At 43.9% G+C, this 15000-nt stretch overlaps 1 protein-coding gene across 34 annotated transcripts in view; it reads right to left on the bottom strand.

The window, feature by feature from the left end:
• The window catches only part of Eya1 (EYA transcriptional coactivator and phosphatase 1), a 308446-nt gene that overhangs the window by 3099 nt on the left and 290347 nt on the right, over window positions 1-15000 (bottom strand). For 23 of the 34 annotated variants that reach the window (XM_087550792.1, XM_087550793.1, XM_087550794.1 and 20 more), the window contains 5 exon segments: window positions 14310-14368; window positions 14049-14209; window positions 13059-13173; window positions 12793-12914; window positions 9458-9558 (listed from right to left, as the gene is read on the bottom strand). In XM_087550792.1, the coding sequence (XP_087406918.1) occupies window positions 9458-9558; window positions 12793-12914; window positions 13059-13173; window positions 14049-14209; window positions 14310-14368 (558 nt within the window). 34 annotated transcript variants of the gene reach the window in all.

The raw sequence follows: 15000 nt of genomic DNA, 5'->3' as shown, positions 1-15000 counted from the left end.
TTGCAGTCTGTACTGTGGCTCTTTACTTATTTAGATTGCCTTTTGCATTTCTGGGCTCATGGTCTAGGGAGAGACAGAGATGGTGCTGGCTCAGCCTCTCAGAGTGTGCTAATATGAGCAGGAGAGACACAATTAGCTTTGCACAGTGAACTAGGGAAATGTCCCAAATAATAAAGCAACAGTTGAGCTGAGTGTCAAAGGAGGACAGCTGGAGGGATGCTCAGCTGAGTCTGTGGCTGGAGCTCACAGAGAGAGAACCTCATGGACGCTGACTACCTGTGAGCAAAAGATAAGGCTGGCTGAAAAGCCAGAGAGTGCAAGGTCCCATATACTAACTCTAAGGCACTTTCCTGATAGAAATGAGTTCAACTCCAGCTGTTCTGTTGAGCTGTGTAGAGAGGAGACTGAGGACTGAAAGTAAGTTCCCTACCAGGCCTGGGCTGTCTGAAGCCTCCATGCTACAGGGTTGAGCCCCCGCCTCAGCACCAGCTGCTCACACTAAGGACAGATAGTGATGTCTGCTTCAGTGAACAATTTATCGTCACAGAACCTCAAGGACTCTAGTGTCACGATCCATCAGGTGGCTGGTTAACTGAGAACCGAGTCTAGCAGAGAAGGCCCATGACTCTTATTAATAGGTCATCGATTCCTACAGAGGGGAATATTTTCTCTACCCATGTACTTAACAATGCCAAGATTTTATACTGCCAGGGACAACTGAATCTGATGACGTGTGTGTGCACATTTATGTGTATGCGCGCTGTGCTGTGCTATGATGTGCTCTGTGTGTGTGTGTGTGTGTGTGTGTGTGTATGCAGTGTGTGTGTGTATGTGCAGTGCGTGTGTATGTGTGCAGTGCGTGTGGGCAGTGTGTGTGTATGTGTACAGTGTGTGTGTGTGTGCAGTGTGTGTGTATGTGCAGTGTGTGTGTGCAGTGTGTGTGTATGTGCAGTGTGTGTGTGTGTATCAGAGAGAGAGAGAGAGAGAGAGAGAGAGAGTGTGTGTGTGAGAGACTGTGTGGGTATGTGTGTGTATGTGCAGTGTGTGTGTGTGTGCAGTGTGTGTGTGCAGTGTGTGTGTGTGCAGTGTGTGTGTATGTGCACTGTGTTTGTGTGTATCAGAGAGAGAGAGAGAGAGAGAGAGAGAGAGAGAGTGTGTGTGTGAGAGAGTGTGTGGGTATGTGTGTGTATGTGCAGTGTGTGTGTGTGCAGTGTGTGTGTGCAGTGTGTGTGTGTGCAGTGTGTGTGTGTGCAGTGTGTATGTGCAGTGTGTGTATATATGTGCAGTGTGTGTGTATGTGTGCAGTGTGTGTGGGCAGTGTGTGTGTGTGTGCAGTGTGTGTGTGTGCAGTGTGTGTATATGTATGGGCATACTATTCTTGGCCACTAAAATGAATATTTCTTATATAAAACTGGGAAGAAAGATTGGCAGAAGAGTGAAAGAGAAGCACATGACTTTGAAGAAACCTGAGCTCGACCCTTTCAAGAGCCAAATGAGGTTCCTTTATGAGGTTCATCTTCCCAAGCTGTACCTTATCAGTAAATTGATTAGTTGGCGTAAACGATTCCATGTTGCTTCTAAGTTTACGGTCAAAACAAATGCCATTATTTGTAGAGCACCATAGCTAAAGCAAGAATTAATACATGACATGCCCCATGTCCCAGAGCCATGGACAGACAAGACGTATCTGCTGAACCATCATATGAGGGTAGGCACAGAAGGGATGAATGCCAGGCTGGCTCTGCTACAAGTTGTTAGGATAAACACAGAAGAGTCCTTCCTGGGCCTCCCCGCCAGAAGATACACAAAGGTATAGAGATAAGGGACCCAGGAAGCATCTTCTGTAATTAGCCTGGAATGTCATCAGGCTGGAAGAGTCTGTTCTCTAATAGGGAAGGAGGCGTTTCAGGGTAAGGCCGTGAGAATTAACTAAGGAGTTTAGATTTTTATCTTGTAAATGAAAGGGAAGGGCCACTAATACTCGCTGAAGACTTGACAGCACAGCGAAGAAGGTATTTAAGACTACTGGGGGAGGAGTGCAGAGAAAGGAAGGTTTGGAGGTGGGACTGGTCACAGAGACAGCTGGGAAGTAGTTTGTGTGCAGAACAGGGAACATGCAGAGAAGAAGGTTATTAGAGTGGCCAGTAGCTGGGGACACCTGGGCTCACTTGGTGAGGTCAGATACTGAGATGGACAGGCTAAGCCTGATGGACATGGAGAGGCTCCATTCCTAATAAGGGAGAGCTGAAGTAGGCACCAGAACCTAGAGGAGCACAGGCTTGGGAGGCTGTAAAGCCACAGTATGCCCCTAGGGGACACAGTGACAGGCCATTTACTCTTTAAATCCTCCTCCTTCTGAAAATCTACACCTAGCCTTTTTGGTTATGCATGACATCCATCACATAAAAAAGCTATGTGAGCAACTCTACACATGGAAATGGATGTCTGCACAATTATTTAAAATGCACCAATAGAAATCCTTTATAATCTAACAGCATCTTCTCTCTGATGTAGATACTGCACTTTCAGAAACATATTCCCATAATGCTCATCGAGGATCAGCTTGTTGTAAATGCTAGAACCCCTTAAACGCTCAGCCCCAAAGGGCTGGTAAGATAATTGCAAATACACATGACAGCATGCCTGGTGGTTACTTAAAGGTTTCCTGATGCAGATCTCCTGGGAGATCTTTAGACTAAGACCTTAGAAAATGGAGAGATCTCCCATGATCATGGATTGGCAGGATCAATATAGTAAAAATGGCTATCCTATCAAAAGCAATCTACAGGTTCAACGCAATCCCCATCAAAATTCCAGCAGAATTCTTCAAAGGCATGGAAAGAGCAATTCTCAATTTCACATGGAAAAACAAAAAACCCAGGATAGTGAAAAAAAATTCTTAACAATAAAAAAATCTTCTAGGGGAATCACTATCCCTGATTCAAGCTGTACTACAGAGCAATAGTGGTAAAAACTGCATGGTATTGGTACAGAGACAGGCAGGTTGATCAATAGAATAGAATTGAAGACCCAGAAATGAACTCACACACTTATGAATACTTGATCTTTGACAAAGAAGCAAAAATATACAATGGAAAAAGGAAAGCATCTTCAATAAATGGTTCTAGTCTAACTGGCAGGTGATGTGCAGAAAAATGAAAATAGATCCATATTTGTCACCTTGCACAAAGCTCAAGTCGAAGTGGATCAAGGACCTTCACATAAAACCAGATACACTGAATCTAATAGAGGACAAAGTGGGAAAGAGCCTCAAATTCATAGGCACAGGGGTGGGGGTAAGGGAGGTATGGGAAATTTCCTAAACAGAACTCCAATGAGTTAGAGCTCAGGCTCTAAGATTAAGAATTGATAAATGGGACCTCGTGAAACTGAAAAGCTTCTGTAAGGCAAAGGGTACAGTCAATAGGACAAATAGGCAATCTACAGACTGGGAAAAAAACTTCACTAATTCCATATCAAACAGAGGTCTAATATCCAAAGTATATAAAGAACTCAAGAAGCCAACCTTCAAAAAAACCAAACGACCCAATCAAAAAATGGGGGCAGAGCTTAACAGAGAATTCACAACAGAGGAATTTGAATGGCCAAGAAGCTTAAAGAAATGTTCAAAGTCCTTAGTCATCAGGGAAACGCAAATCAAAACGACCCTGAGACTCCATCTTAAACCAATCAGAATGGCTACGATCAAAACCTCAGGAGACAGCAGACGCTGGTGAGGATGTGGAGAAAGAGGAGCACTCCTTCATTGCTAGTGGGATTACAAACTGGTACAGCCACTCTGGAAATCAACCTGGAGGTCTACAGAAAATTGGAAATGGATCTACCTGAAGACCTAGGTATACCAGTCTTGGGCTTTACGCAAAAGATGTCCTACCATACCACAGGGGCACATGCTCTATTATGTTCATAGCAGCCTTATTAGTGATAACCAGAAGTTAGAAACAACCCAGACACAATGGAAGAATGGATACAGAAAATGTGTTTCATTTACACAATAGAATACTACTCAGCTATTAAGAACAAGTAAGTATACCATGAGTTTTGCAGGCAAATGGCTGGAACTAGAAAATATCATCCTAAGTGAGTTAACTCAGACCCAAATGGACATGCATGGTATGTACTCATTAATAAGTGGGTATTAGCCAAAGAAGTACAGAATGCCTAGGATACAATTTACAGAACTCTGGAAGGTTAACAAGCCAAAGGGTCCAAGTGAGGATGCTTCAGTTCCACTTGGGAGGGAAGTAGAGGGAGGGAGGGATCTGGGTAGGATAGGGAGGGGGAGGGGAAAAGGGGAACATAATCAGGTATTGGGGATAGGGGAAACAGGGGAGAAGCCCTGAGGGACAGCTGAATGAATGAAAATATGCAACCTGGGGGGTGATGAAAGGTGGGGGAGATCCTCTAGAAAGTGCCAGAGAACTGGGAGGTGAGAGACTCTCAGGACTCGAAGGGAGGGACCTTAGATGAAATGCCCAACAGTGGGGAGAGGGAACGTGTAGAGTCCTTCTCCAGTAGAAAGACAGGGCATCAAGTGGAGTGATGGGGTTGCAATCTCACAGTGTAAAACTTTGACCCAGAATTGTTCCTGTCTAAAAGAACTGGAGGGACAAAAAAGGAGAAGAGACCAAGGGAAAGGAGATTCAGTGAAAGGCCCAAATTGGAATCCAGCTTAAGGAGAGGCTCCAAGGCCTGACACTATTACTGATGCTATGGTATGCTTACAGACAGGAGCCTAGCCTAGCCGTCCTCTGAGAGGCCAAACAAACAGCTGACAGAGAAGCAGATACTTACAGCCAACCATTAGACTGAAGTCAGGGACCCCTGTGGTGGAATTAGGGAAAGTCTGGAAGAAGTTGAGGAGGAGGGCAACCCCATAGGAAGACCAGCAGTCTCAACCAACCCAGATCCCTGAGATCTCTCAGACACCAAGCCACCAACTAGGCAACATACATTAGGTGATCTGAGGCCCTGACACATATACAGCAGAGGACTGCCTGATCCGGCCTCAGGGGGAGATGATGTGCCTAACCCTTGAGATTCTTTCATTGCTACTTCATAGGTAGTTTTGCTACTGTTATGAATTGTGATGTAATTGATGTCTGTGTGTTCTGATGGTCTTCCGTGACCTCTGAAAGAGGTGAGAACCACCGCTTTAGACAGAGAGGGCCAAAACCTAGCTCTTCCGTGTAATCTTTAAGTATGGACGAACAACCTGCAACAACAAACTAATCTCTGCTTAGTGTTTTATCTCTATGTCCCCCTTAAATAAGAAAAAAAAAAAGAATTAAATTGTGTTACAAATGTTGTCCTCCAACTTCCACCAAATTGGCTTTCCCTAGAGTTTAAAATGAGGCATCACTAGCTTGGTATTTAGCTTAATTTTTGATCTCAGCAGGTTTTGGAATGCAGACCTAAAAGGAACAATTTTCGAATCAGATCTTGGACAGTATACAGAACAATGGACACTTGCCCTTTTTTACCTGTTACAAAGATTTAAATGAATTTCTGAAATGTAGATTAATTGAGCAATGAAACTAGCTATCCTTTCTTACCACTTGGATTTTTTAAAGTTATACCTGTGCTTAATTATTTTCTTCAAGCTGTGTTGTATCTCCATTTTGAGGAAGAGCTTTTATGATAGAAATCATAGGGTTAGATGGAATTACTTCGGAAAGCCTAGTTGTACTGCCCAGGTGGCTGTTGCCTCAGCAAGTGGCCTTTAAGGACATGGGCAACTGGAGTGTTGCTTACTGCTATCTGGCTTTAGAAAGCTCCTCTCTCTTGATGAAGAATATGATTTAGGCAGCTGAACGACGTCTTTCTAGGGAACAAGAGAGAATGCTATAGGACTTTTGAAAGAACATGGGAAACTGAGAAGCAAGAGAAACAGCTAAAATTGGTTTTGAAGAAATGTAAAATGGCATGGTTTTGATTTGATTGTCCGGATGTGCAGACCTTCCCCAGGGAGGGGTGCTCACTTAAATCCAGTTAGTGCTTGGAAACTAATATAACTGAGTGATGATTTGCTTTGTAGATAAGACAGAGCTCTCTATCCTGTCTGCAGACATCTGCCTGGAGGAACAGCTAAGTGAGAAAAACAAATCATTGTAAAACCCCGGGAAAGGAGACACCTATGTAGGTTATATCTACCCCTCCCACCAAAAAGCAAACCTATCCAGTGTTTAATGTTAACAAGCCATACAACTTTCTAAAATACAAAATCTTAGCATGCTTGGGATGCTTACGTTTATAGCTTGAAGGAGCACTGGCTTCAAGTCATAGTCTGGTCAAGTTTTAGCTATGAGTTTTAGCCATTTCTTGGTTTTGGTTATGGTTGTTTGAGACAGGCTGTTACTCTGTAATCTTTACATGCTCAGGCGTCACAAAGTCCAAGGAGCAGCAGCAACTGCTCTCTCTCTCCCTCTCTCTCTCTCCCTCTCTCTCTCTCTCTCTCTCTCTCTCTCTCTGTCTCTGTCTCTCTGTCTCTGTCTCTCTGTCTCTCTGTCTCTGTCTCTCTGTCTCTCTGTCTCTGTCTCTCTGTCTCTTCCTTCTCCATCTTCCCCTTCTCTTTCTCCTTCCTCCTCCTCCTTCTTCTCCTCCCCCTCCCCTTCTCCCTCTTCCTCTTCCCCTTCTCTTTCTTCTTCTTCTGCCTCCTTCTCTTCCTCATCCTTTTTTTTTTTGATGGCTTTCATCTCCCATCTCCCTGCAACATATAAGAATCTGACCCTTGAACACTGAAATTTTTACATGCACAGGCAGGTCACAAGGTCCAAGGAGCTTTCTTTTTTTCCCCTCTTACTACATACATTCACCCGAAAAAAATCAAAGTAAAGCTAAGAAGATTCATAAGTAAAAATCCAAGGAGAATGTTCATTCTCTAATTTCTTTTTGATGTTTTAAAAAAACATATCCAAAGAAAAATTGTGAAGATAATTTTAACTGCCCTGTGAAGATAGAAAATATCTTCTTAGACTTTTGAATTGCAGCATCAGCTCAGGAGTTCCTATTTTCCACACTGTGCTTACCAGGGCTATCCATCTGGGAAGCATCTCAGAAAGACCTATGAAGAGACCTGTCTGAGGCAGGATTTTACCTGTGTTTTTGCATCCTATGGAAAATACGAACAGAAAGACATACTATGTTAACTTTCTCCTGAAGGCCCAGCTCTGAGGGCAGTTGGAGACCTGGCTCGGGGCACAGCGGCATAGAATGACCTGAGCTCTGCTGGCCAGAAGTGCAACTCTCTCTCAGGCCCTTAAGGACACCAGGGGGTTCTGTGTAGGAGTGGCCTGGGAATTCTAGAAGCTTTCCAAGGAAGAGAACTCAAGTTTGAATTTCTCACCTGCCATTCTTCTTCAGCCCCCTGGACTGAGTTTGGGGTATTCTAATGTCGTCTAGGCTGACAAATGTGCCCAGGACCAGTCATGACTAGCCACTGGTGAGATGGCACAGTCAGCAAGGTTTCTATGCTACTCCTGGTAAGCATTAGCAGGCCAAGTGTGTGTAGGTTTCAGTCAGCACCAGGCACATCAGTCACGTCTTCTGTCACTGACAGACGTAGGACCAGTGCCTGTGCTCTGATTGGAATCCAGAGGCATCTGAGGTGAAGACAGCATCTTCAGAGATGTATGAAAAGGCTGTCACATGTCACACCTGGCAGTCTGTGCTACGTCTGAGACCTGGAACTTGGTGTGCCATTTCTGGTACTGACCGGAAAAAGGCAGAGTCGAACTGCCGTGTCTGTCGTGATGGTGAAAACAGAACTCTGTGAATGGGTTTGTGGGAGAAAGGAAAGGACTTTAATCACCTCATGATAGAATGTCCTTGAAGGAACATGGAAGACAACTGTACCAAGATTTAGAGGCATACAAGAAAGTTAAAATGGAGTCTCAAACAAAAGCCTCCCACTTCAAGATCACATTGTTAGCAAAACAGACATTCCTAAATATATTTGTAACCCTAGCTGCCATTGGTTGTTTTTATGAGATGCACAAATCTTAGTGAACCTAATTGGTCAAAGAGGCCAAGGAGCTAGGCGCTGTGAGCACGCCCACTGGGGGAGAGGCTTACGACATTCGCTCAAAGTCATGGAATGGATAGACGGCAAAGCTGTGAATCAAATGTGGGCTGGATGAGCATCCAAGCTCTTTCCACTTCTAGCATGAGTGAGAGCTGTGATAAAGAAAAAAGGCTAAGAACTTAAGATGCGTGGCATGAGTACTGAGGAACAAGCCTAATAACAAGAGAATTTGGGAATAAAATATTCTGGGGAAAGGATGGGGTGTGGTAAAAGAGAGGTGTTAGTGGTTTGATGTCCCCCAACATTCACATGTTAGAAATGAACCCTCAATTTTTCACCATGATTTTAATGGACAGTGAGAACGGTTGGCCATGATTAGGATTAGTTAAACTGAGCTCATGATGTGAGTAGTAGGTGGTATGTATGAAAGGAATGTGACGCTAGTGACTTTCGACAGTGATGAAGACAGACCTTGCCCCGTGTCCACAGGGGATGCCTCCTGCCATCTTACGATGTAACAAGATGGTCCTCATTGGACGGATGTTGAGGCCATATTCTTTCAAAAGACTGCAGATGGTACCCTCCAGGGAGGCTTACCTAGAACTGAGCCAAACAAATCTCTATTCTTTATAAGCTATCCAACTTCAAGCATTTTGCCATAGTAACAAGAAATGGACTAAGGCAGCAGGTCACCATATGAATGTAACTGCAGTGTTGGGTGTCGGAGGGAGACAGATGAGAAAGGCAAGTTGTAATCAGACTGTGAAGACCCTGAATATAGGCTAAGGAAGAGGATAGTGTCCTTTAAGAAGCACAGTGAGATGCCCAAGTTGCTAGTTCTGCTAAGGGAATGAGAGAATCGCAGAGGCACATGTCAGCAACAGTGTCACAGGGAATGTCTCTAGGAAGTTTCTTTACTCCTGTCCACTTCTCTCCCCTCTCCAGCACTCCACGCAAAGCAGATGCTCTCTGGGGCAGAAAATCATTTCATCTTGCATGCTGGCTTTGACTGTTAGCAAGCATCTTTCCAAAGCAATGCTTGAGAGGGTTTGGGGTTGTATCGGGATTGGATAACAAGATGTGAGCCACCTGACAGTGTCCTGTATGCCAGGAATAAGGACAGTGTGTGTCACCTGGGTTCTGGAACATTGCTGTAATGCTAAGCTGGCTTTTCTGACCAATGGTCACTTGAAAAGCTCATTGATGTCAGTAGGGTTCTTCACAGCCCCCTCCCCATGTTTACAATTCTCTGCACTTCATCGTCTGTGGTAGAAAACTGCTGTGGGTGAAGGGAGCCGTACTGAGGACTGAGGCTGCAGAGGGCACCCTCCAGGACTGAGGACTGAGGCTGCAGAGGGCACCCTCCAGGACTGAGGACTGAGGCTGCAGAGGGCACCCTCCAGGGAGGCTTACCTTTTTCGCTCCTTGCTCCTCTTCCACTCCATCTCCTATGACGACATACACCACTTTCCTTCCAAACCTTTGGATTATTCTCTCAAAACAGCTCTCCTTTCCTGGTTGGTAGAAGTCAATTTCAGAGACTGTGACAGCCAGGCAGCCAACCCAGCCTGATGATGCTGGGAAATCTTAAATAGACACTTTGTCCATGCTTCTGGTTCAGCTCCTTCCCACCCAGGGAAACAAGTCCAGCCACTTGAGCGATACGAAGTCAGCACAGTGTGGTAAAGGTTGTGAAGTCATTAGCATTGTGTCTTTTGAAAATTAATGGCCTGGGACACATGAAGTCAGGCTAGATATCAATGTGGCCTAAGACAAAATTGCAAACTTACTTAAATTCTGAGGTTTTGCTTTGTTTTTAGTTCCACTGCACGACTCAGAGCATGGACTTTTGAAACACCAAGCCTCAAGGCCAAAGTGTTGGGCAACTGGTTTAAATACTCTTTTCCAAAGAACTTAATGATACAAACATAAGAGTGTGTGTCCATGCACATGTGCCTGAGTGTATGTGTGCACACTGGCATACTATATTATAATAATATACATTCTTCCCCGACAAGCTGAGACTAAAAGGCATATAATTAGCCTAGCAGTCTATTTTAGCTTAAACATGCTTTTTGAAGCTGAATACTACAAGACCAGTGAGAGTGACTTAAAAATAAAAATAACCAAACTTGGATTTGGTACAGCAAAAGAAATCAAACCCTTGCAGGTCAAGAGAAAGACATACAAAGCCTAATATCTTTGCTTAAAGATATGCCATCTATATCTTTATCCTCTAAAATAAATGTCAGATGTCATGGGTATGGGTCATAGGACAAGACTATGGCCACCTCCCCCAGCCATCTTGCACCCAACCAAGCCCTTTCCTAGAGGAAAGCAGGCAACAGAACACCATTATCTGTCCATTATCTTTCTCCTGTCAGGCCTTCCTCCAGGCTTGGCTGTCAGCACATCTCCATAGCTAATGCTGGCATTGTTTCTTCCCCGAAAGGAGATTGGCGTTCTGGGTCTCAGCTGACAATAAGGTCATTTTAATGGACAAAGGGACAGTTGATAGTTCTCAAATGTGAATGGCTGAGTAGGGCCTGCACCTCTTTCAAATGAGGATCAGATAAATCCATGAGCAAATTGCTTGTTTGCTTAAACAAATGTCTGCTGTATATTTGTACTTTGCACTAAAATCTTTGGTTTGCATCTGACAGAATGTAATACCGCCAGCCTTAGTCAAAGATGCCGTTCAATGCTTTAGCTGCCCAGTAAACTGTGACATTTTAAATCACTTTAAGAAACAGACTTTTCCCTCTGAATTGGAAAACACTTACATGTTCTGCAAAGCTGTATTATTTTTGACTTGTGTAGAAAGGAATATTGAATAGATTGCTATATAAATGTGAACAGGTTTTTCTTTGTTTTTCTTTATTTCTTTTTCTTTTTAAAATTTCATACAGTGTTAGGGATCACATGATCCAGGGCTTTGCACAGTTTAGGCTAATTTTCCCTGAGCTAACCCCCCAGTTCCTGAGAGGTTATTTAAGGGTGAAGTTTTGGTAGAAAAAAAGAAAAGAAAAAGTCTCACCTACAGGTTTCATCGCCAACTTTGGGTTCTATAAGCTTTTTTGCATGAAATATTGAAAAACTTAAGTTGTGGCCCTCTCTACAGTGACCTCCACATCAGTTTCATTTAATGACACAGTTAGCAATAATCACGGGTCTTTCAATTCCTACTTTTTTTACAAAACCAGTCTTATAAAAAAAACAAGATTATTTTTTAACGAAGCTTGCTTTTATTATTCATTTATTTTAAAAAGTAGTTTTAGCTTAAGAAGCATGAGTTGCTCTTAGACATCAGATAGGCAGATTTTAAAACTGGTAGGCTCATCTGCCTGGGCTCCCACTCATCCCTTGTCTTCCTGGTTAACATGGCAGTGCAAACAGCTGTCTATAAGAGACTCCATGGCCTCCCAAGCCTTTTCCAGCGTACAGAGAATAATCCATTTCAGCCAAACCCATTTGGTGAGTACATAGGCATTTTCTAAGTATACAAGGAACGCTGCCCTGTAGTCACTGTGGTGAAAAAGAGACCAAGGGCCCTAGAAATGTTATAATCTGGCAGGAAGTTCACACCACAAACAACTGCTTAGGGACCATTGAGCAAATGCTTCGAAGGTGACACGGCATACAGGGTTCCGAAAGCACAGGAAGACAGAAGTTCGACCTGAGGGAGTCCTCTCCAGCTCTTTTTATCTTCACATGGAATCAGCAGGCAGACACAGCCTTCTTTCCAGTCTGAGGATGCCTGTCCCTTTTCTGTGTCACAGTGAATACCCAGGTCACTAATGCATGGTCAGGGCTGATCTCCTGCTTCAGCATTTTGTAAACACCTCCAAATAGCCACTCAGGGACAGTCACAAGGCTGTTCCCTTGATCTCATTAGTATGTCTGCTCCATAAGCCTTCTGGTTTGTCCTTCTCTACCTGGTCCTCCTGACCAGGAGCAATAGCTCCCTCCACCCTGCAGACAGCCAGGCACTTAGCAGGATGGTTCCTCGTGGAGAGGAGTTCACATTAGAGTGATTCCAGGCTTGGCTCTCAACCATTTACCCAAACGACTTAGCCTGGGTGCTTATGTTTCTTTATTTGTATAAAGTAAAGATGAATATGGAAAATGGCTGGCACACCTTCCACAGCCAGCGCCCGCCCGCCTGCTGGAGGCTCATTTGCATATTATCATAATGGACCATAGGTAGTCATTTGTCCTCTGGAGAACAAGTCAGGACTCCTCATCATTTTTCTTCTTAGTGTATTACATTCTAACCTCATCTCACATCAGATGCCTCCCCCAACTCTGTATTCTCTGGTGGGAAGTTTGTTTTTCCCATCTTCCCAGAATTAAAATGAAAAATCATTTTTTTATACCTATTGAACTAAAACCAACAAAAGCCCACTTCCAGTAAAATAGAGAAAGCTATGAAGTGTTTGTTTCCACTTTGTATGGGTTTGTGTTAACTTGTGCTTCAGCTTACAAAATGTTTGTGTTGAAAGTTATCTAAAAGAGTAAATACAACGGCTCAGAGTTGATCTTAAACCATTTGTACCTGGAATGCCGAGGCTTTACCTTCTCCAGTAAAGTAAAATTTTATCCCTCAGCTATGTGGGTTATAGTTCATATTCCCTTTACCCTTCCCTTTCTCTGATGCAGCAAGGATTCCGAAGATAAGTTTCGTTCAGTGCCTTCACACTCACATTGGCCTCAAGGAAGAAGATTAGTAAAAACCACAAAGAGCTTACCTATTTTAGTTGCACTGTAAATATTTTCTATTGGAAACACAATTCCTAAGCCATATAGCAGGACTTTTGCCAACGCTGGGATGAGCTGGGTAGTCGTTACTAAAATATTCACACAGTTTGCCCTAGGAGAACACAAAGAAGGAGGGACTGTTGGCAAAAAAGTCTTCAAGATAAGCAAGCCTGAGCCACGCCCATGGCCCGGCTGTGCCCACAGGGGCCTCACCCCATGCCCACGGGGCCTCACCCCATGCCCACGGGGGCCTCACCGGGAGTGGATGAGGGAGAGGGCCTTGAGGGCCAGGGTCAGCCAGGAGTCTGTGAGTGCTTCAATCTCAGCCCTTAGCTGGAGCCAGGCTTCCCTCTTGGCTGGGCCAAGCAGACCTGAGGGGTAGAAGGCTCGTGAAACCCATATATCCTTACCCACATGCCACGCAGATTTATAAAGAAGAAACAGTTCACGGAGACCATAACTATCCTTAAGCCGAAAATGTTCGGTTATCTTTCATTTGGAAATGTGCACTTAATTTGCAGGGACTGTCTCCCTGGACATTCCCCTTTCAGTGGACCCTTTTCATTTCTAACAATGGACTATGGGAAGAGCTGATTCCCCTTCTGGCTTTGGAGTGGGTGAGAGTCCTTGGTGTGGTTAGGGTCAGTGTCTTGGCATGCTGTCTGACTCTATGGGATGGTGTTTTTCTCCCCAGTTGTGGGAATCACAGATGAGCTAGAAGCCCAGGGATACCTAGGCATCGTTTTGCCACTTCCTACGAAAGGCTGACCTAGGACTGGCTACTCGCTGGAGGAAGGCACCTATTTACTATGTATATATTTTCCAGCCATACTGGAAACAGCCCCATCAATGTAACTGGCATTATATTAACTGTTATTTCCTTTATATTTAAGTCACTTTGATTACCATGAACCATGCTGAAAAACTCAGGCTAAGACAAGATGGGAGAGGGAACCATGTCATAACCCATCATGTGTTGTGGACAAGGCTTGCTTGGAAGGATCATTGAGTGTTGAAAAGGTCAAGAAGCTCACCCCAGGTCACTGCAGGCCATCCCATGGCACTAGACAGCCAGGGCAGCTGTTTCTACTCTTATGTCTGTCATAAAACTGTAGCATTTAATCAGCTAGATAAAACTGTCCTTATTCTATTATACCCAACAGTATGGCCCCAGAGTGAAGAGGACTTTGTAAATCTTATGCATATGATCTTAGCCCAGCCCACTGAGGCACCACCAGCCACTTGCCTCCCACATTGTTTTTGTAGGTGTTGTAGATCTCTTTTACTCGTCTGTAGCGGAAGGCTAGTTTTCGCATCCAGTCCACACCACCTCGGACACCAGTTGCCAGGCATAAATTAGCACTGGTGGCTGCAGCAGGAAAGCCATCTGTTCCAAAGTTGTATGTGCTATTTAGATTCAAGAAAAGCCCAGAGTTAATCAAACAGAAAGTTTGTCTTAATTAGCCGAGTAATTAAACCTTGCCTGTGCACCACGGTGCCCTCTCACCTTAGGTCCTGTCCATTGTCGTCTGAAGAAACATCATCTATATGGACTTGGTCACACTCCTGAAATGCAATTCAAATGGCATGTGTTAATTTTTAGGAAGCACCTTTAAAAAGAAACCCAAAACAGTCATTAAAACAAACAAACACCTTAATTGGCATTCTTTTCAACTCTGCGCATCAGTGGTGGCAGTCTTGTTAAATTGGCATTTTTTTTTTTAAAAAAACCTGTTTTGGGGCCCTTTTTTATAAGAAATGAGTAATGTCATCAAGGACTACTGCTACTCAGCTTTAGAAAACACATTTTTGTGCTTAGAAAGGAAAGTGATTGAAAACAATTAGCATGTGTGTTCCATAAAGCTCAGGTACCTAAACACGCCATACCGCTCAGAGCTTGATTCAGAGAGTGCTTGGCATAACTAGAACCAGACATCTTAGTAAATGCAACATGCTAGAAAAATTAAACCTGATGCTAACTGCCAATGAAATTATGACCTCTGATTGCTTACTGAACCACACACCAACACAGCCCGAGGCAAGAGTGCTGAGGAGTCCAGACAAAAATCTGTTACTGGTTTACCGTTTATTTGAGAGATGTGAGTTTTATCCTCTCTCTCTCTCTCTCTCTCTCTCTCTCTCTCTCTCTCTCTCTTTCTCTCCCTCTCTCTCTCTGTCTCTGTCTCTCTGTCTCTCTC

This window comes from Rattus norvegicus, chromosome 5, assembly GCF_021556685.1.
Source record: "Rattus norvegicus strain SHRSP/BbbUtx chromosome 5, alternate assembly SHRSP_T2T, whole genome shotgun sequence".
Lineage (NCBI taxonomy): Eukaryota > Metazoa > Chordata > Mammalia > Rodentia > Muridae > Rattus > Rattus norvegicus.
This window is presented reverse-complemented; position numbering and strand designations above follow the sequence as displayed.